Source organism: Somniosus microcephalus, chromosome 17 (assembly GCF_052327205.1).
Source record: "Somniosus microcephalus isolate GS21.2 chromosome 17, FLI_Smic_1.0, whole genome shotgun sequence".
Taxonomy (NCBI): Eukaryota; Metazoa; Chordata; class Chondrichthyes; order Squaliformes; family Somniosidae; genus Somniosus; species Somniosus microcephalus.
In genome coordinates, this window is record NC_141003.1 from 33,542,267 (window position 1) to 33,564,535 (window position 22,269).

The following is a 22,269-nucleotide window of genomic DNA, read 5'->3' on the forward strand; positions in this document are numbered from 1 at the left end:
CACTAGATTTGAGTAAAAGATAGAATTTCTGGTGGGCTGGGTTATAGAATTCCTCAAAGAAAGCAACATATTAGTTTAGAAAGTGACGTGGTGATCATTCCACGTTAGACACATTAGCACAATTGTCAAATTAATAATTTGCGTGAACATGGAATTTGAGGGCAGTTTAAACTGAAATGCTGACACCCAAGTAAGTCATGTATAATTGACTTGCTTTGGCATAGGAATCGCCATTTCTCTAATATACTGTTATTTATTTCTCCCTTAGACTCTCAAGTTTCTGACTGAGTTGGACTTGAGCAACAACAAGCTCACCTCCTTTCCTTCATGTATACTGGAAATGCATTCTATTAGCTCCCTTGATATCTCCAGAAACAACATTGGCCATCCTCTGACCTTGAATTCCAGATGCTCAACCCTGAAAAAATTAAGTTTGTCTCACAATCAGCTCTCCTCTTTCCCAGAGTGTCTTGGTGAAGCCACGGAAAAACTAGAAGAACTGTTACTTAAAGGGTAAGTAACTGGTTATTGCCAATGGGATTGCGAGTTAGTTAAACATATTGGCTTGAATTTTGCGGTCGGCGGTGTAACTATGGATTATGCCACCAGCATCCGAATGAAATGCGCACTTACCTGATGGTGACCCTCCTTCGAGAGCTTGCTGGCAGACGCTGTGTAGTTGAGGGCAGTGTAGTGGCCCACAGATCCCAGGGGTGCACTGTGTGCGGAAGTATACCTGGGAGCACGTGGGCCGACGCTCCAATCAGGAAACGGAAGGTGTTTCATTATTTATAACATAGATGTGTGGATTTTTTTTAAGCTTATGCTCCGCATAGATGTAAAAAAAAAACCCTCAATGTAACAACCGCTTCCTCCGAACTTTTCATGGACAAGAAATATGTTTCAGGGACAAAATCCTAAAATGCTTCCATTTCCAGCTTCATATAGCTTTTAAAATTTCTTGGATTTGTCAGGAGGTATCCTCTTACGCTGTGCAAACAGGCCCTGCTCCTGTTTGCATCAGCCGTAAAACTTTCATACTTAATTGCTGGGCAGTTGGTGGGCAATTAGCCCAACTCTGCGGCAGCAATTAGGATTTCTCCTTCGGTGCGGATCATCTGTCAAGTTGGAACTTGACAAATTGCAAGTTCGGGATTCAGCGCATGCGCATGCGGAAATCCCGAACTTGCTGTCCATTTCAAAGGCGGTATGACGGTGCACTTAGAGTATGCCCTCATACCAAACGCAAATTGTGGCTCATTAAATGCTAAAACTCTGCAAAGGACCAACAATGTGATTCCAGATGTAAGGCTGTTACACAAGCTTAAGGCGTAGAGTATGCAAGATAAAACTTGGAGGTGGGTAAGGAATTGGCTGAAAGAGTGGAAGCAGGTAATACGAATGATGTTGGGCTGGGGGGATGTACTGCGTGAAATGTTCTAGAGATTGATGTTGGACCCCACATATTTCTGATGTGATGTGCATATAAATTGGTTAGCTACCCAGATGATAATTAGGAAAGTGGGGTGGTGGGGGTGGGGAAGGCGACAGCTGCAGAGTCTGACGAAGCAGTGTCTGACGAAACAGCTAAGGAATGACATGAGAACCTGGGCAATTTTTGCAAGTGAGCAGGACTGTGGCAGAAGGATGTCGATACAGATAAGTGCAAGGTATTGCACATTGGAGAGGAATAAAGTGGGGACGTACTTAATGAATGGAGTTCAACTCGTTATGGAAGAGACTGAGAGCGACAGTAAACTTCCCAATGACCATATCCTGTCATTACAAAGAAGTAGTTAACAAAGCAAACCGAATACCGACTTGTATTGACAAATCAGTAAAGTACAAGTCTGAAGTCATCGTGCTCAAGCCACATAGTGCTCTACTCAGGCCACATGTTGAATACTGCATTTAGTTCTCACCACCAAGGCACAAGATTCAGTATGTCCTGGCTCTGTGGAAAGGATTATGATAATCTGCCATCCAGTGGGCTCCTGGTGGTATGACTGTGTAAAAAGCAAAATTTGTAGTTCAAACTCTAATGTTCGTTTGTAGTACGTGGCAAGTTAGAATTAAGGCCCAGCACACCAACAATAGATGTAACTGATACTACATTCCGCATTACATGTTGACACTTTAAAAATTATTTTTGCCCCAGACAGAACGTGGTGTAGGAGTTTACAATGCATTTTGTAATGCTATTTAATCTTTTTGTAACTAAAAATACAATTGATGGGATATTGGCCTTAGCTGCAGCTTAAGTCATGGCAAATTCATGTCCCACTGCACGCCCATAGTAACCAAGTTGGTATGTCATACATGAGACCATTAGGTTTCACTTTTCACAGAAAAATAAACTGAATTGTGAAATGTGATCCCAAAACACTACTAAAATTCCTGAGATGTAAAGTAATATAAAATAATTGAACTTAATCAGTTGCCATGAAGCAGTGGCCTTGGTCATAGACCTTTATTCAGGGTTGTTTTCCAGTTGTACATCTTTTCTTGAGATGTCAGCTTTTTGGAAGCTGTTCAATAACTTTTCTGAATTGTTTTAGGCATGTGTGCAAAGGTTGTGACAGAATGTGGGTCTGGCAAAACTTTCAACCCTCCCACACCGAGATCCTTCAAATACAAAAGTAAAATTCCATTATGTTCACTCGTTTCTGCAAGTTGAGTTAGCTCTGTACCCTCTGAGTCCAGCAGGTAATTTAGCTCCATCTGTCAACTAATGCTCCAGTGAAAATGTTAATTTTCGTACAACCGTAGAGCTCCTTTAATACTGGAGTAGGTGAGTGATGAATTGTTGATCTCTGGCAGGAAGGTTTTCTTTTTGCTTTTTAGACATAAACTGCCTAATTCAGATGAGCAATCCAATGTAGTGTAGCAATGCCAGAATGTCTGATGATGGCATGACCCTTCAAAAAAGAGCTAGCTTGGAAGAAACATGGTTCCAACAGATAGTTTCCAATAAACCCTCCACAGGAAAGCCTGACTTGGTGTCACAAGCTGCAATGCTTTGTTGTCCTTTTATCTCTTATATTTTCCTGTCATTTATGTGTGCACACACTCTCCTCGTTTTAACTTTCATTTTAATCGCTTTATAACTAATATACTCTATACCAATTTTAACTTATTTCCTAATTTTTTTCACAGTGCAGGTGGGAGGAACCTTACATAAGTTACCATCTGGCTGAAAACAGCTTTAAAGCCTGGTGCATCAGTAAATCAATTGGAGTCAGGTCTACTGCACTTTAATAGTTAATTGACCTAATTTCAATCTAGGAATATTTGCATAATTCAGTTTAACTTGGTTATTTGTTGACTTCCGGTGTTTCTGTTCATTGTTATATCGTTGATTATAGGTAGGATCATGAAGCAAAAATGTAAAAAGAAACTGTTTTGTAGCACAATAGAGAGCTACGGTAAATAGAAAATAGAAATTCATTTTTATTTGTGTTCAACATTTGATAATCTTTCTCGGCTATCAATGAGATTGTGTTCCAAACTGAATTGCGAGAACATATTACTCAAACTGATCTGGCATGGATCTCCATTTGGCTGTAGTGTCAAAATAAACATCACATTTATTTCAAAAACAAATCTGAGGTGGAGGCCAATGAAGTAAATGCAGCCAGTAAACTTTATATGATTGAGGACAGATTCCCCCCCCTTGTACATAATTCTTTGAGAAGTCCCAGAATTGTCAGAGATCCATTTCAGATCATGACTTCGTTTGAAGTAATTTGGCATTTACAATATGCATGCTTTCTGATAATTCTTTATATTGGAAAAAAAGAAATAAACTTTTTATTTTAAATTGGATACTTTTTTTCTCTACTTTTTAGAAACAAAATGAGCACAATTGTATCGCCGCTGTGTTTGACTGAGCTTAATCTACTAGATCTCAGTCAGAACTGCATCTCTACCATAGTGGATACATTTCTGATGCAGTGCTCAAAGCTGGAAACATTCAGAGCCTCGGAGAATCATCTCAGTAAGTATACTTGCAAATAAATAGCAAAGGGAAAGTAGTTTTCTTTGTGAATGTATACTTGGGAATAAAGGTTGATCTCTGAAAAGTGAAATACAGGAAACTTTTTTTTATCCGGCACGGACGGGACCGACGTGGTGCCGGTTCATCAAAAATTCCGGATAACCGAACGCTATAGTAAAAGATATGGAGCTGAGAGCTCCGTATAAAGCAGCAAACCCTGTGCTTCAGAACAATGGGCACAAGTTGCAAACGTCTCTGTAGCTTAGCAACAGCTGCAGCCGCACCCTTGCAAAGCAACAAATGGAGTAAAAAAAGTAATAAAAATTACCTGAACCTACTGCTGAATTTTGCCGGTTAACCGAGATTTCCGGTTATTTAGGTGCCAGTAAATCGAAAGTTTCCTGTATGAGTTTAAAGCTGCCTGAAGTAGTTAATTACAGTACTACGCTGAGGCTGTTGTGAATCTTTTTATTCACCCAGAGAATGGCTCTTCTGGAGATCTCAGTACGGTTCTGTTTTGTTCCTATGAGTAGTGGATTATTCCTTACTGTGAAGGTTAGGAGTACCTTACCCAGGAGGGATAGAGAAAGTGCAGCCGCATGTTTTTTTTTCTATTTGTTCATGGGATCTGGACGTCACTGGCAAGGCCAGCATTTATTGCCCATGAGAAGGTGGTGGTGAGCCGCCTACTTGAACCGCTACAGTCCGTGTGGTGAAGGTACTCCCACAGTATTGTTAGGGAGTTTCAGGATTTTGACCCAGCGACGATGAAGAAACGGCAATATACTTCCAAGTCAAGATGGTGTATGACTTGGAGGGGAACTTGGAAGTGGTGGTGTTCCCATGCGCCTGCTGCCCTTGTCCTTCTAGGTGGAAGAGGTCACGGGTTTGGGAGGTGCTGCCAAAGAAGCCTTGGCTAGTTGCTGCAGTGCATCTCATAGATGGTACACACTACAGCCACGGTACGCCGGTGGTGGGGGGACTGAATGTTTAAGGTGATGAATGGGGTGCCAATCAAGCGGGCTGCTTTGTCTTGGATGGTGTTGAGTTTCTTGAGTGTTATTGGAGCTGCACTCATCCAGGTGAATGGAGAGTATTCTGTCACACTCCTGACTTGCGCCTTGTCGTTGATGGAAAGGCTTTGGGGAGTCAGGAGGTGAGACACTCGATGCAGAATACCCAGCCTCTGAGCTGCTCTTGTTGCCACAGTATTTATGTAGCTGGTCCAGTTAAGTTTCTGGTCAATGGTGACACACCCCCCCCCCCCCCCCCCCCCACCCCAGGATGTTGATGGTGGGGGTTTCGGCGATGGTAATGCCGTTAAATGTCATGGGGAGGTGGTTAGACTCTCGCTTGTTGGAGATAGTCATTGCCTGGCACTTCTGTGGCGCGAATGTTACCTGCCACTTATCAGCCCAAGCCTGAACGTCATCCGGGTCTTGTTGCATGCGGACATGGACTGCTTCATTATCTGAGGAGTTGTGAATGGCACTGAACACTGTGCAGTCATTAGTGAACATCCCCATTTTTGACCTTATGTTGGAAGGAAGGTCATTGATGAAGCAGCTGAAGATGGTTGGGCCTAGGACACTGCCCTGAGGAACTCCTGCAGTGATGTCCTGGGGCTGTGATGATTGACCTCCAACCACCACAACCATCTTCCTTTGTGCTAGGTATGACTCCAGCCAGTGGAGAGTTTCCCCCCCCCCCCCCCACAATTCCCATTGACTTCAGTTTTACTAGGGCTCCTTGATGCCACACTCTGTCAAATGCTGCCTTGTTATCAAGGGCAGTCACTCTCCCCTCACCTCTGGAATTCAGCTCCTTCGTCAGTGTTTGGACCAAGGCTGTAATGAGGTCTGGAGCAGAGTGGTCTTGGCGGAACCCAAACTGGGAATCAGTGAGCAGGTTATTGGTGAATAAGTGCCGCTTGATGACACCTTGCATCACTTTGCTGATGATTGAGAGTAGACTGAATGGCTGGATTGGATTTGTCCTGCTTTTTGTGGACAGGACATACCTGGGCAGTTTTCCACATTGTCGGATAGATACCAGTGTTGTAGCTGTACTGGAGCAGCTTGGCGAGAGGTACGTCTAGTTCTGGAGCACAAGTCTTCAGCACGACAGCCGGGATGTTGTCTGGGACCATAGCCTTTGCTGTATCCAGTGTGCTCAGCCTGCAGTGGCAGGTTTAGTTGGGGAATTAGATTGGAGGAGAGATACCTATTCCTTTCTTCTCTTGTGAATTGGTCGTACAACATAGTTAGACTCTAACACTGTTATCTTTCAACACATGAAACCTCTGTTTAATGCTGGTCAGGCTCAATGATGTTGGATAGAAAGAGGGCCAAGGGCTTATCGGAGTCGATTGAAGCCTTTTGCTGCAGTGAGATTCATAGAAAGAACTTGCATTTTTCTAGTACCTTTCACAACTTCAGGATGTCCATAAGTGCTCTACAACCAATTAAGTACTTTTAAAGTGTAGTCATGGTTGTAATGTAGGAAACTTGACAGCCAAGTTTGTGCACAGCAAGGTCCCACAAACAGCAATGAGATAATGTCCAGATAATTTTTTTTAATGATGCATGTTGAGGGATAAATATTGGCCAGGACACAAACAACTCCCCTGCTCTTCAACTAGTGCCATGGGATCTTTTACGTCCTCTAGAGAGGGCAGACAGGACCTTGGTTTAACATCCCATCCAAAAGACGGCACCTCCGTCAGTGAAGCACTCTCTCAATGCTGCCCTGAATTGTCAGCCTAAATTATGTGCTCAAGTCTCTGGAGTGGGACTTGAACCCTCAACCTTCTGAATCAGAGGCGAGAGTGCTACTACTGAGCCAAGGCTAATAGATCTGGGGAGCTAGTCTGTTGCCCTTGGATTTCGCTCCATTGATATGCTTGGCTTTACATTTCAAGCATCTCTCAGGAACAGCAAACCAATCTACCACAGATATCTTTTGATGGGAAGAGTTCTTTTGAAGATGTCATTTGAAGGCACCTCAAAGTCCTGGGGTTTCTGCTCTCCTGTATCTTAGCTCCTCTCTCAAATTTCTTAAGAGAAGCCTGGAGTTTCCGCTCAGTTGTGCTGGTTTTTTCGACGTAATCGGCGCAAAAGATCACAGAATTTTCAGCGCAACTCTCGAGTTTCTGCGATCTTTTGCGCTAGTTTAAAAAAACATTGCACTAAAAGCAGACCCTGCCCACAAAACTGGCCACGCCCCCTCCCCCCCCCCCCCGGATGAATTCATCACCATTGGGAATTTCTGCTTATTATGCTTCTTCGCAGGCCTTTGAAGAGGCTCTAAAAATTAACCTGGTTTTTTGGGGCACAAGGACACTATTGGAAACGTTTTAAAAGCTTTTGAATGTAATTTTTTTTTTGAATTTACTAAGATACTGACTACTGTACCCTAATATAACTAGGAAATGGACAGTCTGGATTTGTCAAGGGGTTATCCAGTTATGAAAGTACTTCAGTGGATAATAGTGGAAGCAAATTGTAAGATGCTTATGGAGGGAAGAAATAGTTTTGTTAACTAGAATTTCAAATTTAGAAATTTTATTCATTGGTTTCTATTACAGTTTGTGCTATGTAGCATCAAGACATTACTGTATTTGGCTGGGCCGTGCAGAAATAATTGATCACTTTAGTTTACTTAAATTGTGTCAATGCATCCTGATCTCCACATTTTAAAACCAACATATGCCTTATTTCTCCAATAATCTTGAGACTTTATTATTGCAATAAAAGTTCACAATATTGGCTGTATTTTGCAGCCCCTACGGATGCATACGAGGTGCATATGCACTTGTAAGGGCCGCGCAAGTTCCGGGTTTTCGCGCATGAAGTGCTTGTGCGAAAACCTGGCACTTGCAATCTGTCAAGAATCCTTTTGACAGATCGTAGCCAACCCCGGGAAAACGGCATTCGCGGGCGGAGAGTTGAGCTATTTGCCCAGCGAATGCCCGTGAAATTCTTACGCCTGGTAAAAGCAGGCATAAGGCCTGCTTTTACCAGTGTAAGAGTTTAAATGAACATAAAAATATTTTTTTTTCAATTATTTAAATATTAAAACACCTGTAAAATAAGTAAAGGTTATTTTTAGCCCCTTTAAAACATTTAAATTTATTTTTCAATTTTTTAAATGTTTAATTGTATTCCAATTAATTTTAAATATGTAATTTTTAAAATTTGTTATGCTAATATTTTTATGTGATCCCCATTCATGCTTATGGGGATTCCATATGTATGGAATCCCCATAAGCATGAATAGGGATCCCCCTTCTTTAATTGGTTGGGCCGGCCCACGTGATCCCAGGGGCGCTTGTGAACCGCCTGCGTCCCTGGGATATGTGGGCCTTTACGCATGTCTACACCAGTTTACGTGGATCCAGGATCATCAGGTAAGTGGGTAGATTTTTTGCCGGTTGGCGGGAAGCCTCCGATCGCAAATTCAGGCCCAATGTTGTATTTCATGGCATCATAGGAAAATTAACTTTTTTTTCCTCCTGAATTTGAAAAATGTTTTCAATCTGATTTTCTGCCCTGTTGCAGCTTAATTCTTTTTATTGGACTTAGGTTTACGTTCTTTGCATCTTTGACAAACAAATTCAGATGTTTTTACACTGTTATGTTTTGTTCTGTGGTTTTCTGACTGGTTATTTTACTTTAACAGGTATGTTATCTGGTTTGCCATCAAAAATTACCACACTCGACTTGGCCAGCAACAATTTTGATAGAGTTCCCGAAGCAGTTCGCAAGCTTCAGCAGTATGTGCCATAATCTGTCAATTTTTCTTTATATCTATTTTGAGTGACTGAGTGTATGTGCTCATCAGGAAGAGGGGTGTCATTGCGAAGAATGAAATGTTTTGTCAGAGTGTTCGAACATACATAAGAACATACGAATTAGGAGCAGGAGTAGGCCACTCGGCCCCTCAAGCCTGCTCCGTCATTCAATAAAATCATGGCTGATCTGATTACTCCACATTTCCGCCTACCCCCGATAACCTTTCACCCCCTTGCTTATCAAGAATCTATCTACCTCTGCCTTAAAAATATTCACGCAATTCCAACTCAAATATAACATGCCCAGAATGTGGAGTAAAGCTCCCTTTACTCTGCGCTAACAATTTGCCTAACCTCTAATCTCCAAAGTATGTTCCCCACAGCAATTTTTTCCCACTTCCCACAGCAGCCATACTTAGGGCCTTCAGTGAATGAGATTCCAAATTATGTTTGCTTGGCTCTTGGGAGCAGTTGAGTTTATTCCCACTAGAAATTGAGCTGAGATTCCTGAATTCATTTTGTAGGACTGTGACACCCGACAGAGAGGGAACTTTCATCTCGTGAGTCTGGACTGAATTTAGTTCCCAGTGTTGAAGGGGCAGTATGCTATAGCTCACCATACCATCCAGCTCCTCATTGTTAACTGTTCTAACTTAATGACAGTAGATATACATAGTCAGATTTGAAAGAAAAGGCGTTTGTATGCATATTCAATTAAAAGTGAGCAAAGTAGTTTAACAAAAAAAAAGCCCTGTGTTTGAAAACTAGATTGTACTTGGAAGAATACGAACTTTCTGCACATGCACAATGTTTCTTTCACAAGGTATTAAACTTGATCCTCCTGGGGAAGGGGTGCAAAATTCATTTTTGTAAGAGCTAATTATGTAAGAATTACATAGAATTTACAGCACAGAAACAGGCCGGTGTTTATGCTTCACACGAGCCTCCTCGTACCCTACTTTCCTCTAAATCTATCAGCATGTCCATCTCTTCCTTTCTCCCTCGTACTTATCTGGCATCTCTGCTGATCACCTCAACTATTCCATGTGGTAGCAAGTTGCACATTCTAAGTACTCTCTAGGTAAAGAAGTTACTCCTGAATTCCTTATTGGATTTCTAAGTGACTATCTTGTATTTATAACCTCTAGTTTTGTCGCGCCCACAAGAGGAAATATCTTTACGATGTGTACCCTATCGAACCCCTTCATAATTTTAAAGACCTCTATTCAGTCACCACTCAGCTTTCTATTTTCTAGAGACAGGAGCCCCAGTCTGTTCAGTCTTTCCTGATAGTTATAACCTCTCAAGTTATGGTATCATCCTGGTAAATTTTTTAGATGACCACCTACAAGATCCAAGATTTCATTACAGCAGAATTTACCAAAATCACATAAATACAGGTATTTCTGAATATCCTGTAAGTTTGAAACCGTGATTAAAGTTTGTTTTTAAAAGAATTGCTGCTTTCTTTGCATTGCTAGTTGAGTTGTAATGGTCTGATCTATTGTATCACAAGAAGTCTTGCGTCTGAGGCGCGGCAGTCTATTTTCCCCATACACCACAAAGTGTTGCTCATGCTGTATGTCATGCTTGTTCAGTTGTCTCAAATAGCCACTGCATGTTAAATTAACCTTGCTGATTTGCTCAACTGTGTAAATCACAAACTACCAACCCACAGAAAACTAACCAATCAAATAGTTTTCTTTTTAGAGCTACCAATCAGTAGCTAGCAGCTGACACAAAACAAATGACATCAATGTTTTTGTTGTCGGCTTTTCAACTATGTACACTTTCTAAAATAAAGTTTATAACATAACACAAATGTGAATGCACAAAAGCTGAAATATAAATATTAAACTTGTTCAAACAACCTTTGCTGCTATCACTGCTCCGACCCTCCAACCTAAAGCAGCCCTGATGCCTACAGATGCCGCTGTTGCTCTGATTCCCTTGGCTTTCTGCAGTGTACTGCTCGTCCCCTATGCTGCACTCCTGTGTACAATCCTTTATTGCACTCCTTTACTGCACTATGAAACATTCCCCAACCCCTTGCAAGTGTTTCCTAAAGCCAGACCCCCCACTCTACTCCCAATTCCCAGCCTCAGTCTGCTCATTGTTTCCCTGTCTCCGTTGCCCATTTCCTTCTACCTGTCAACCCTAGGTCTTTAACCCACAACTGAAGCCCAACCTGACCCTCAGCTGCAAATCTTCCAGTGAGGTGCTCCATGCAGGGGATAGACCTCTGAATCTGACAATGGGCCTTTGCCTTTGGCTCATTGTCTGAAATTTCAAGTATGCACAACATTCCCTGGCTGCCCCTTTGGGATATTTTAGCTGTTAACTTGTTGGCGCGTGTAGTTCAGGTGGCCTAACTGCTTTGTTGGAACACTTTTAAAATTGCTGAGTTTATGGTAAGGATAATGGTGCATTAGCTGTGAAACGGCAGTAACATGTTGATTTGGTGTGTAATGTCATGTTGATTTAGTAATTGTCATTGATTGCAAAAGGGAAAAAACTGTACTGTGGCTCCACTGAGGTAGAAACAGTTTAATTCTAACTGTCACATTGCCAAGCAGCTCATTTTAAAAACATTGGCCTGGAATCGCGGTCGGTATGACGGCATTCTCTGAGTACGCCATCATACTGCCTTTGAAATTGGCCACAAGATCGAGATTTAATTCCAAACTTGTGATCTGTCAAGTTCCAACTGTGCATCGGCTTCATTGCATGTTTCACCCATTGGAATCAACATGCTGGTGAAAAGTTGGGCTAATTGCCCACCTACTTTGCATTAATTACCCTGAAAATGTTTACATCTGGTGCAAACTGGCGCAGGAGCCTGTTGCACAACGTAAGGGGAAGGGGGAATGAGAAAATGGTGTTAGTTGGTGGCTGCTGACTGACCCGTTGAGTGTTTCCAGCATTTTCTGATTAAAAATTTACTGGCCAGACAGAAAGCTCTTTTCATGTATCAAAATCTTGCCCGATGAGTTTTTGAACCCAGAAATTAAGCACAGTAAACACCAGCAATAGGTACTCTATAGATTGGGTATATTTGTTTAAGGGCAAGGTTTTGTGTGTTGATTATTTCTCAACATATTACAATAAAAAAAATCCTACTGATTTGTAGAAACATTTCGTTCTGAGGTATTGTACTTTATGGGCACAATTCAAATAATGGAGCATCTAATCTAATTCTGAGTAGGTAAGAACTGTACATCTAACAAATGCAGTATTATTATTTACACATTGTTATGAAAGATGTTTTACGTAGGATTACATAGGATATACAGCACAGAAACAGGCCATTCGGCTCAACCAGTCCAGTCTAGCGTTTATGCTCCACTCGAGCCTCCTCCCGTCTTTCCTTACCTAAATCTATCAGCAAAACCCTCTATTCCCTTCTCCCTCATATGCTATCTAACCGCCCCTTAAATGCATCAATACTATTCACTTCAATCAATCCCCAATCGATCCCTGTGGTAGCGAGTTCCACATTCTCACCACTATCTGGGTAAAGAAGTTTCTTCTGAATTCCTATTGGATTTCTTGGTGACCATTTTATATTGATGGCCTCTAGTTATGCTCTTCCCCACAAGTGGAAACATTGGGGGCGATTTTCCCACTGGAGGCGGGTTTTGGTTTGGGTGGGTTCCAAACCCGCCTCCACTGATAGGTTTGAAAAAATTGCGATTTTCCTCTGATTGGCCAGTTGATTTCAGAGGTGTGGGTTGCCCTTGGTCAATTAGTGTTTTGGGACTGAAACTTGGCCTTGCTGACACTTTTCCAGCCTCATTTAAGGGCTGCTTGCTGCCTTGGATCATTCCACTGGATTTCTGTCAATGCTGCACAACCTGCAACATATTTTGAGAAACCACTGTGTCCAATTCCAAGGCAAGGGCCTCCCCGAGGTTCTCGGGTGAAGCGCTCCAAATGTTGGTTGAGGGGGTGAGAGCTAGCAGGGAGGTGCTCTTCCCCTCAACTGGGAGGAAGAGGCCTCCCAAAGAAACCAAGGCTGTGTGGGTCCAGCTGGCAAGGGATACTACCTCCAGATCTGTGTACAGATTGGGTGAATGTTTGTGTATTGATGAAAAGCCATCCCTGTTGGAAAGCATTAAAATTATTTGATGGCACCTGTTCTTTCGCCTTAAGCAGCTCCACATTGCGGGCTCTGCGACACTTGCGTTGTCAGGTTGGTGGCCAGAGTGAAAGGAGGCCAGAGAGTCATGTCCATTGTCTATGATGTCTTGCGATGGAGCTAAGGACATTTGCCAACATGGGCAACCTACGCAAATCTGGCCAGGATAAGTGCATCCCTTGCATCACGGCCAGCCATGTGCTTGTGTGCTGCCGCTGCTGCTGGTTGATAGGCCGGTGCTCGGTCGTCCTCCTGCTCCGCAGTCTCCTCAGTATCTTCCTCTTCATCCTCATCTGAGGAGGCCTGGAACTGAGCCACTTGCTCATCAGGAAGCTACAAGCCACGACGCTGTGCCATGTTGTGCAGTGCACAGCAGACCACGACCATTCTAGAGACCCTGTATGGTGTATACTGCAGGGCTTCACCTGATCGGTCAAGGCATCGGAAGCGCATCTTCAACAACCCAATGGTTTGCTCGATGATGGACCTGGTCGAAGTGTGGCTGGCATTGTAGCGCTCTTCAGCATCGTTAGCTGGCCTCCTGATCGGCGTCATTAACCACTTCTTCAGGGGGTAGCCTTTGTCACCAAGGAGCCATCCGTTTGGCGGATTGAAAAGTGGATGAAAGACTCATGGCAACTACCACAGAACTTGGCGCAAACATGCAAAAACTCCTTGTGGTTACACACCAGCTGTACGTTGAGGGAGTGGAAGCCCTTGCAGTTGACAAAGATAGCTGGGTTGTGATGGGGTGCCCTAAACGTCATGTGTGCAGTCCATGACTCCCTGCACCATTCAGCAAGCCTGCCATATTTGCAAAGCCAACCGAACGCACGGTTATACTTGCTTGATCCCTTGAAAACTGGATGTAATTGTACGCCTTTGCGAAAAGGGCATCAGTAACCTGCGTGATGCAACTGTGGGCGGCTGACTGGGAGATGCTGCTAATGTCTGCTGATGATCCCTGGAAGGAGCCTGAGGCACAGAAGTTGAGTGCGTTGGTGACTTTGACAGGCACTGGTAAGGGGTGTCCACCCGTTCCTCTGGGCACCAGGTCTTGCTGCAGCAGTCCGCAGATCTCTCAGACAACCTCTTGCGAAAGTCTCAGCCTCCTTTGGCACTGCTCTCACTCATGTTGAGGTAGCTCACCCTCTGTCTGTAAACCCGCTGTTGCGGGTTTCTCCTGTGGTGAGGTGCCTCTGTGCTGGCGCCTTCTGCCCTGTGCAGCATCAGGTGGCTGAGCAGGAGGTTGGAGCTGTTGCGGAGCTGCCTGGTTCTGCTGCTGCCGTGGATGCTCCTCATTCGAATCTGAGGTCCATGGTGAAAGGAAATGAATGGTTCCCATGCTGCTGGCAGATGCCTCCATTGGGGAAGCACTCATTGCAAGCGGGGAGAGGGTCTTCCAAGGAGGTCCCACAGTTGATAGATACAAGCTACAGCACCTCCGACTTCGGAAGGCCTGCTAAAAGTGCTGAAGGACCTTTTAAAGCAAAGTTCTGCCACCTGCAACTAATCCCTGATGAAAGCTCCGTTTTAATGGTGGAGCTGCAGCTGTGAGGAGGCCACCCACTTGTCAACCTGCCAGGTTTAGCTGGCGTGGTTTAGGAGGGTTGTGGAACACGCTGAAAATGTTGAAAAATAACAAGGGCCTCTCAAAATAGGATTAGGGAGGCCCTGAACGACCATTTAAGGTTAAGAACCTCTCTGTCCTGCTGGAGGCAGGACTGTTTTCCACCCTGCAAAACCGGCACCGGCAAAATTGCGCGGAGGCGGGTTGGGGGTGGGTTGCGAACCCGCACTTATTTTTTGCGATTTTTCCCGCCTCAACGCGCCTTCTCGGGGCTGATAAAATCTCCCCCATTCGCTCTGTATCTACTCTTTTTTACATAATTTTAAATACCTTTTATTAGGTCAGTCCTCAGCCTTCGCTTCAAGAGAAAAGAGACCCAGCCTGTTCATCCTTTCCTGATATGTATACCCTCACATTTCTGGTATCATCCTTGTAAATCTTCTCTGCACACTCTCTCCAGTGCCTTTATATCCTTTTTATATTATGGTAACCAGAATTGCATGCAGTAGTCCAAATGTGGTCTAACCAAGATTCGATAAAAGTTTAGCATAACTTCACTACATTTCAGTTCTATCCCTGTAGAAATAAACCCTAGTGCTTGGTTTGATTTTTTATGGCCTAGATAACCTGTGTCACTACTTTCAGTGATTTGTGTATTTGTACTCCGAGATCCCTTTGCTCCTCGACCCCACCCAAATTCGCACCCTCCAAGTAATAAGTAACCTCACTATTCTTCCTACCAAAACGTAATACCTCACATTTATGTGTTGAAATTCATTTGCCAATTATATGCCCATTCTGCAAGTTTATTAATGTCTTCCTGTAATTTGTTGCAGTCCTCCTCAGTATTGACTATCCTCCCCAATTTGGTGTCATCCACAAATTTAGTAACTGTTTTTGATTCCAAAGTCTAAATCGTTAATATAAATTATGAACAACAGTGGTCCCAGCACTGATCCTTGTGGAACACCACTTCCTACCTTCTGCCACACTGAATAGCTACCCTTTCCCCCTATTCTCTGCTTTCTGTCTTAAAGCCAGTTCGCTATCCATTCGGCCATTTGTCCCCTGACTCCGCATTCTCTGACATTATTCATTAGTCTATTATGTGGTACCTTATCGAAGGCCTTTTGGAAAATCTAGATAAATTACATATACTGCATTACCCTTGTCTGCTCTCTCTGTCACCTCTTCTAAAAATTCAATGAGGTTGGTCAAGCAAGACTTTTCCTTTTTGAAATCCATACATTATTATAATTTTGGTTTCTAGATGTTCTTCTATTTTCTCCTTTTAGTAGGGATTCCATTATTTTTCCTGCCACTGATGTTAAGCTGACTGGTCTATAGTTCCCTGGACATGTTCTATCTCCCTTCTTAAATATAGCTGTTACGTTAGCTATCTGCCAGTCCTCTGGCACCACAACTTGTTCTAACGAATTATTAAATATGTGTAGTAATGCCTCTGCTATCCCTTCCCTAGATTCTTTTAAAATGCGTGGATGTAATCTGTCTGGACCAGGGGTTTCATCTTTTTTAGCTTGATTAGTTTATTTGATATATCTCTTTATTTTAACTGCAGTTGTCTCATTACTAATCTCATCATCTGATGTCATGCCCTCCCTGGTAAATACTGAAGCAAAGTAATTATTTAATATTTCTGTTATCTCTTTATCGCTGCCTGTGGTATTTGTCCATCCCTTAGTGGTCAGATTCCCATTCCACCTTTCCTTTTATTTATGTGCCTGTAAAATATTTTACTATTTTGCCTTGTGTTCCTTGATAATTTAATTTCATGGTTCCTCTTTACCTTCCTAATTGTTTTTTTGACTTCTCTCCTAATCTCTTTGTATTCTCCCTTATCATGCTCTCCCCTACTGTCCAAGTACTTAATGTATGCCTCTTTCCTTACCCTCAATTTTTCCCTATGGCTTTATTCATCTATTTATTCATCAAATGTACATCTGACATAACTAAAATATATAGCTACCTTTTTAAATCCCTTCAACCAACATTTCCAATTGAGAGTGGCTATTAAACGCTATGTAGATTGTAAATGTATGCCAGTAGAAGACTTCTGTCTTCTATTGACACATATTTACAATCCTGTTTTAGCAAGCTCCTCTGCTGATTGGTTGAGAGCCAGGAAGTGATCCCAGGTTTGCATACGCACAACGGTGTGCTCCTGGGATCCATGAGCCACTACACTGCGCACAACTCTGCAGCATTTGACAGCAACTTTTTGATGGGGGGTTCGCACAAGGTAAGTGTGGATTTCGTTCGGATGTTGGCGGCGTACTTCTTAGCTACGCTGCCGACTGCGTATTCAGGGCCATACAGTTGAGTGTAAAGATGAAATGTCCCCCACCACAAAAGATAATTGCATTAATTTAACTCATTTTAATGAGCCGTTAAGATAAGCTGAAGGGAATTTTTCTGTTCAGATGCCTTGACTTAAGCAATTTGAACAGAGTTGCATTGAAGATGATTTTGAAGAAACAAATGTTCTGTATTCCCTCTCTCTTTGGTTTTATAACTGATGCACTGTTAAGTATCCTTTTAATTATTTCCATATGCAGTACAGTATGAATGAAATGTCTAAACTATAGAAATTTAATGGTGTGTATGTTGAAGTTAAGCTCAATGTTTTGGAGGGATCTTGAGAACCAAGATATGAAAACACTTGGAAATTCTGCAGATTGAAGAATTGATCCTGTTTTCGGGTTGTCACAGTCTGATCACCATAAATTTGATTTATTTTTCAACCAATGATCTGAGATGTCTTTATTTTCTCTCTAGTTTACGAAGTGTAAACCTAAGTCACAATAACATATCGGAGCTTCCTGGGCCTGTACATTGGGCGTCTTCAAGTTTAAGGGAGCTGATATTCAGCCATAACCAAATCAGCGTTTTGGATCTGAGTGAAGGAGTGTACAAATGGTCAAGACTAGAAAAGTTGAATCTTAACAATAACAACTTGAAGGAGGTAACATTTTACATTTTATTTCAGTAAGCTCTGTAAAATTAATAACCTGTTATTCATGGTTTCTTAATTGAACCTTTCTGAAAATTAGAAAAAATATGGAAAAACATGTACAAGATACTGGTTTTCTTTGAACATATGCTTTGCTACAATTGTGCATGTTCATGTTTGGCATGTTTAAGTATTTTTGATTTTATATTTAGGTATATCAAGTCTAGAGTTAAGATTTAATCATTTGGATTTTTATGTTGCTTTCAGCTACCTCCTCAGATTGGTCTGCTAGAAAACATCACCTCTTTACTCCTGAGTCATAACTCTGAATTGAGATCCTTGCCTAATGAAATGGGGAAGCTGCAAAAGTTGTGGGAGCTTGAATTACAAGGATTGTTTCTGGATTTGGATTTAAAACATGTGGGCAGCAAAACAAAAGATATTATAAGGTGGCTAACTTTATTTCCTTTTAAAATAACGACAAATTTTTGTGTAGCCTGTGGAATCAGAAAGATGTTTGTGCAGTTAAGTCGAATCAATACCATGTAATGATGACATGACACTGTTGGCGTTTACTGAAGGCCTGGAGGTGTGTGAAATATGAAACTAAGAGCAATTATACTATTTTTGTGTTGGTGGCGGGACTGGTGATTGCACTAAAGCCTGCGCATCAATCGCAAGGGGCCGCTGGAAGAGATAACGCGCATGTCCAGTTGCTAAAGGGCCCGCGCAATAGTCCTGAGATTTTAACTTTCCTGCAGTGACTAAAGCTGACTTTATTTAAATTAAGCCATTAGATATAGATAAAAATCGTTTAAAATAGTCATATTTACATTATTACATCATTATAGTAGTTTCCACATTGGGTTATTTTTGAAATATAATGTAAAGTTTAAAGATGGTGCACTTTCTTGCCATCCTACTTGCCCATAATGTTGGTGGTGGTGGAGGAGGAGAAGGAAAAGGAGGAGAGAGTGGAGAGAGAGCTGTGGAGGTTCAAAGCCTATAGACTCGAGGTGCATCAAGTGCAGTTGCACAAGCAACATGTTCACCCGAGCTGTAGTTACTCCACACTTATTTACAGGCCTCGCTTGAGCTACAAGGCAATGTCTGAGGAGCGGGTCATGTGCCGTCTGCTCTTCACCTAGGTGGAAATCAGCAACCTGAGGCCTCGATCGTCGACCAGCATGGCCATCACTGTGGAGATGCAAGTGACAACAGTCTTCAACATCTATGGGACTGGCTCATTCCAGGGGTCGCTGGGGGAGCTGTGCCAGATCAGCCCAGGGGCAGTAAAGGCCAGCATCAGGTAGTGTGAAACGCCCTGTTCCGCAGGGTAAATGACATCACCAAATTTGATGCAACATTGGCGGAGCAGCGGTCACTGGAGCTCTTTAAGATAGCTGCTTCCCCAACGTGCTTGGATCCATCGATGGCACGCACGAGGCATTGAAGGTCACGTGCCACGAATGACGAGGCTACCCGAACAGAAAGGGGTTTCACTTCCTTAATGTTGATAGTGTGCAATGCCCATCTGCGACTCCTCCACCTGAGTGCCATGCCCGCTGGAACAATGCACGATGCTTTTATATTGAGGAACTTGGACATGGCGCACATATTGGGGGCAGGTGATCGGCCTGATGGCTGGCTGATTGGAGACCAGGCCTACCCTCTGCTACCATGGCTGATGACTCCTTTCTGTTCTCCACAAAATGAGGCAGAGATGAAATATAATGTCGCCGAAGTCTCCACCAGGCAGCTTGTGGAGAGAGCCATTGCGGTCCTGCAGATGCCTGGACAGTTGTGGGGGGGTAATACAGTATTCCCCAGAGAGGGTGGCCAACATTACTCTAGTTTACTGCGCTCTGCACAATTACACCCTCGAGGAAGGTCTGGACCTGGTCATCCCAGGAGAGGTGCCGGTTGAACTAAATCTTGTGCCTCGGGAACTGGAGCCGAGAGGTGCTGAGACTGCACAGTAGCAAAGACTCTCACTGCTCTTAAAACTTTGGTTTAAATTATTTTTAATTGATAATGCAATCAATTGGTTGAATGCAGTTTTAAACTTTAATTTGTTGTTTATTCTTCATTTGTTGGGGGGAAAATTGTGTTGCGTCCCCTTTGGGGCGCTAACTTTGCCGTTGGTGCCCCCGCGGCCGAAATTCATTTGTAGCGCCCCAAGAGGGAAGCGGGCTTGGGGCGCTGCGAGGGAATATCGCGGCGCTACGTGCCGCGGTACTGCAGGCCTTCCTCCCCTTCTTAAAGGGGCGGGGCCTAGCCCAGTGCGACCAGGGGCCCAGCTGGGCCACCAGGGACTGGAGTGCCGGGCTCACGGAGCGCAGCCGGCACGCCGTGGTGGTGTTGCTGAGAAGGCCGGAGGCGGCAATGGGGGCAGGTACTGGCAGGCGGCCAGCAATAAAAATGGCCGCCCGGCACCTCGCCTTTAATTAGCGCCACCCCAGCCGCAGGTACGCCTCCTTGACCCCGTCGGACATAGCGCCCGGCGGTAAGTCAGGGGGCGATACCGAAGATCGTGAGCGGGGCGCTGCGCACAGCGATGTCATCGCTGGCGGCACAGCGCTATGGGGCGCTAACGGTTACCGCTGCCGCTAACCTCCCGCTGAATTTCGCGGGAGGCGTTGGTGGCACCGCACCCGGGCGCCAGTTGCTTCGGGCACTAATGGGAAGCGCAAAGCAACCGAATTTTTCCCCCATTGTCTTTTAATCAACTCTTCTAATTCTACCATTGGGTGGTCCATTCTCTCCTTTGTGAAGTGGCTTAGGGCCTTTTATGATGGTAAAGGTTAATATTTTATGATGTTAAAGATTATACACAAATGTATGTTGTGATGGCGATTCTAACCTGGAATTGACACCATACCTTTTTATATAAAAAGATTATGCTCCCGAGATGATAATTGAACTGGAATAAATAGTTTTTGAAAGTGTAATTACAGCGATTTTTCTCGAGTTGATTCTGTTTTTGCTACTGTGATAGCCTAAACTGTGGAAACTTTGTTCTGAATTTTTTAATAGCAAGTTCATCATAATAAGAGCATTATTCTGGCTCTATGGTAAATGATTTAGTTTTGGCCAGGGGGTTGGTATTTTCACTGCAACTGAAATTTAACAATGTCCAACTTCACATTGCATGCCTGATAGTGACTTTCATAAATAACCGAAGTGGTCAGCTTAAAGTCACCAGGGATTGGAAGTAAACTTTAAAATTCTCAAACCCGACCCAAACCGCCCACTTGCTGTTTTAACGGAAACGGGTCGGCGGGAGGGTGGGTGAAGGTGACCAATCCACTCTCTGGAGCGGGGTAGGTCACTGAAATCTTTTAAGAATGCTGCGTGTCTTCATTTTTAATTGGATTTTTATTTTTAACACATGGAGGTTAGGATTCCTGGGGATCGGGAATCCCAGCAGGTAAAAGGAGGAGAGAAGGGCCTGATCCATGAGGTAGGTGCCTTTATTGCACTGCTTGTGGGCGAGAGGGGCAGGCGTGTTTCCCCCAGGCCCAACAAGCTTACCTCCACGTGATCGGCCAAACCCGCCACCCTCCCCCTCACACTGCAATTTCCAACCCCCTGCCCCTGTGAGGTCACGATTACATGGCATCCGCTCACCGGCTGCTTTCCTGATTTAAAAGTTCATTCCTGCAGGACGTTTGGGAAACTCATATTCTGGGTTTCCCGTCCGAAAATCCTCCCCGAGTAAATATCGGAGCTACTTTTCTTTAAAAATTCTCACGTTTACCTTTTTTATATTAGATTTCTGCATCAGCGCCTGAAGAAAGCTGTGCCTTATTACAGAATGAAGCTGATGATAGTGGGAAATGCTGGAAGTGGTAAAACCACATTGCTTCAGCAGCTGATGAAGTGCAAGCGTTCCAATTCTGGGCCGGAGAAAGCCACTATTGGAATTGATGTTAAAGAGTGGTCAGTTCACGTAAAAGAAAAAAAAGGGAAGAGAAAGGAATACATGTTGAATGTCTGGGATTTTGCAGGTAATTGTCTGCTGGTTTATTTTTTTCTGGGGCTCATTATTGTTGAGAATTTTAAATAGTCAACTTTTCTTTTTTGCTTCCTGCCATTAAACATTACTAGTTCAAGGACTTTTGCTCCCAATTGTACTAAACTCGTAATAGAAAACTAATGAATGTCCTGTATTGCGAATGTTGCTTGTCCCAGCAATATCTGCATCTGCGCAATACGTTAACATCAAGCAGGGAAGAAAATGTTGACATGACACTTGCTGATTTAAATCTGATTTTTAAAAGAAACTGGGCTTAAATGGGAAAGCAGAAAATGGCTACAACAACAACAACTTGTATTTATATAGCGCCTTTAACATACTAAAATGTCCTAAGGTGCTTCACAGGAGCGTTACAAAACAAAATTTTAAACTAAACATAGAAACATAGGAGCAGGAGTAGGCCATTCAGCCCCTCGAGCCTGCTCCGCCATTCAATGAGATCATGGCTGATCATCCAAATTCAGTACCCTGTCCCTGCCTTCTCCCCATATCCCTTGATCCCTTTAGCCTTAAGAAATATATCCAACTCCTTCTTGAATACATTTAATGAATTGGCCTCTACTGCCTTCTTTGGTAGAGAATTCCACAGGTTCACCACTCTCTGGGTGAAAAAATTCCTCCTCATCTCAGTCCTAAATGGCTTACCCCTTATCCTTAGACTGTGACCCCTGGTTCTGGACTCCCCGACCATCGGGAACTTCCTTCCAGCATCTCGTCTGTCTAGTCCTGTTAGAATTTTATAAGTTTCAATGAGATCCCCTC

At 43.3% G+C, this 22,269-nt stretch overlaps 1 protein-coding gene across 2 annotated transcripts in view; it reads left to right on the forward strand.

Annotated features, from left to right (window-relative positions):
- The window catches only part of lrrk2 (leucine-rich repeat kinase 2), a 304,627-nt gene that overhangs the window by 190,677 nt on the left and 91,681 nt on the right, over nucleotides 1-22,269 (forward strand). For both annotated transcript variants that reach the window (XM_086010172.1, XM_086010173.1), the window contains 6 exons: nucleotides 269-513; nucleotides 3,849-3,997; nucleotides 8,678-8,771; nucleotides 17,294-17,480; nucleotides 17,736-17,917; nucleotides 21,243-21,478. In XM_086010172.1, the coding sequence (XP_085866298.1) occupies nucleotides 269-513; nucleotides 3,849-3,997; nucleotides 8,678-8,771; nucleotides 17,294-17,480; nucleotides 17,736-17,917; nucleotides 21,243-21,478 (1,093 nt within the window). The remainder of the gene's footprint in view (nucleotides 1-268; nucleotides 514-3,848; nucleotides 3,998-8,677; nucleotides 8,772-17,293; nucleotides 17,481-17,735; nucleotides 17,918-21,242; nucleotides 21,479-22,269) is intronic.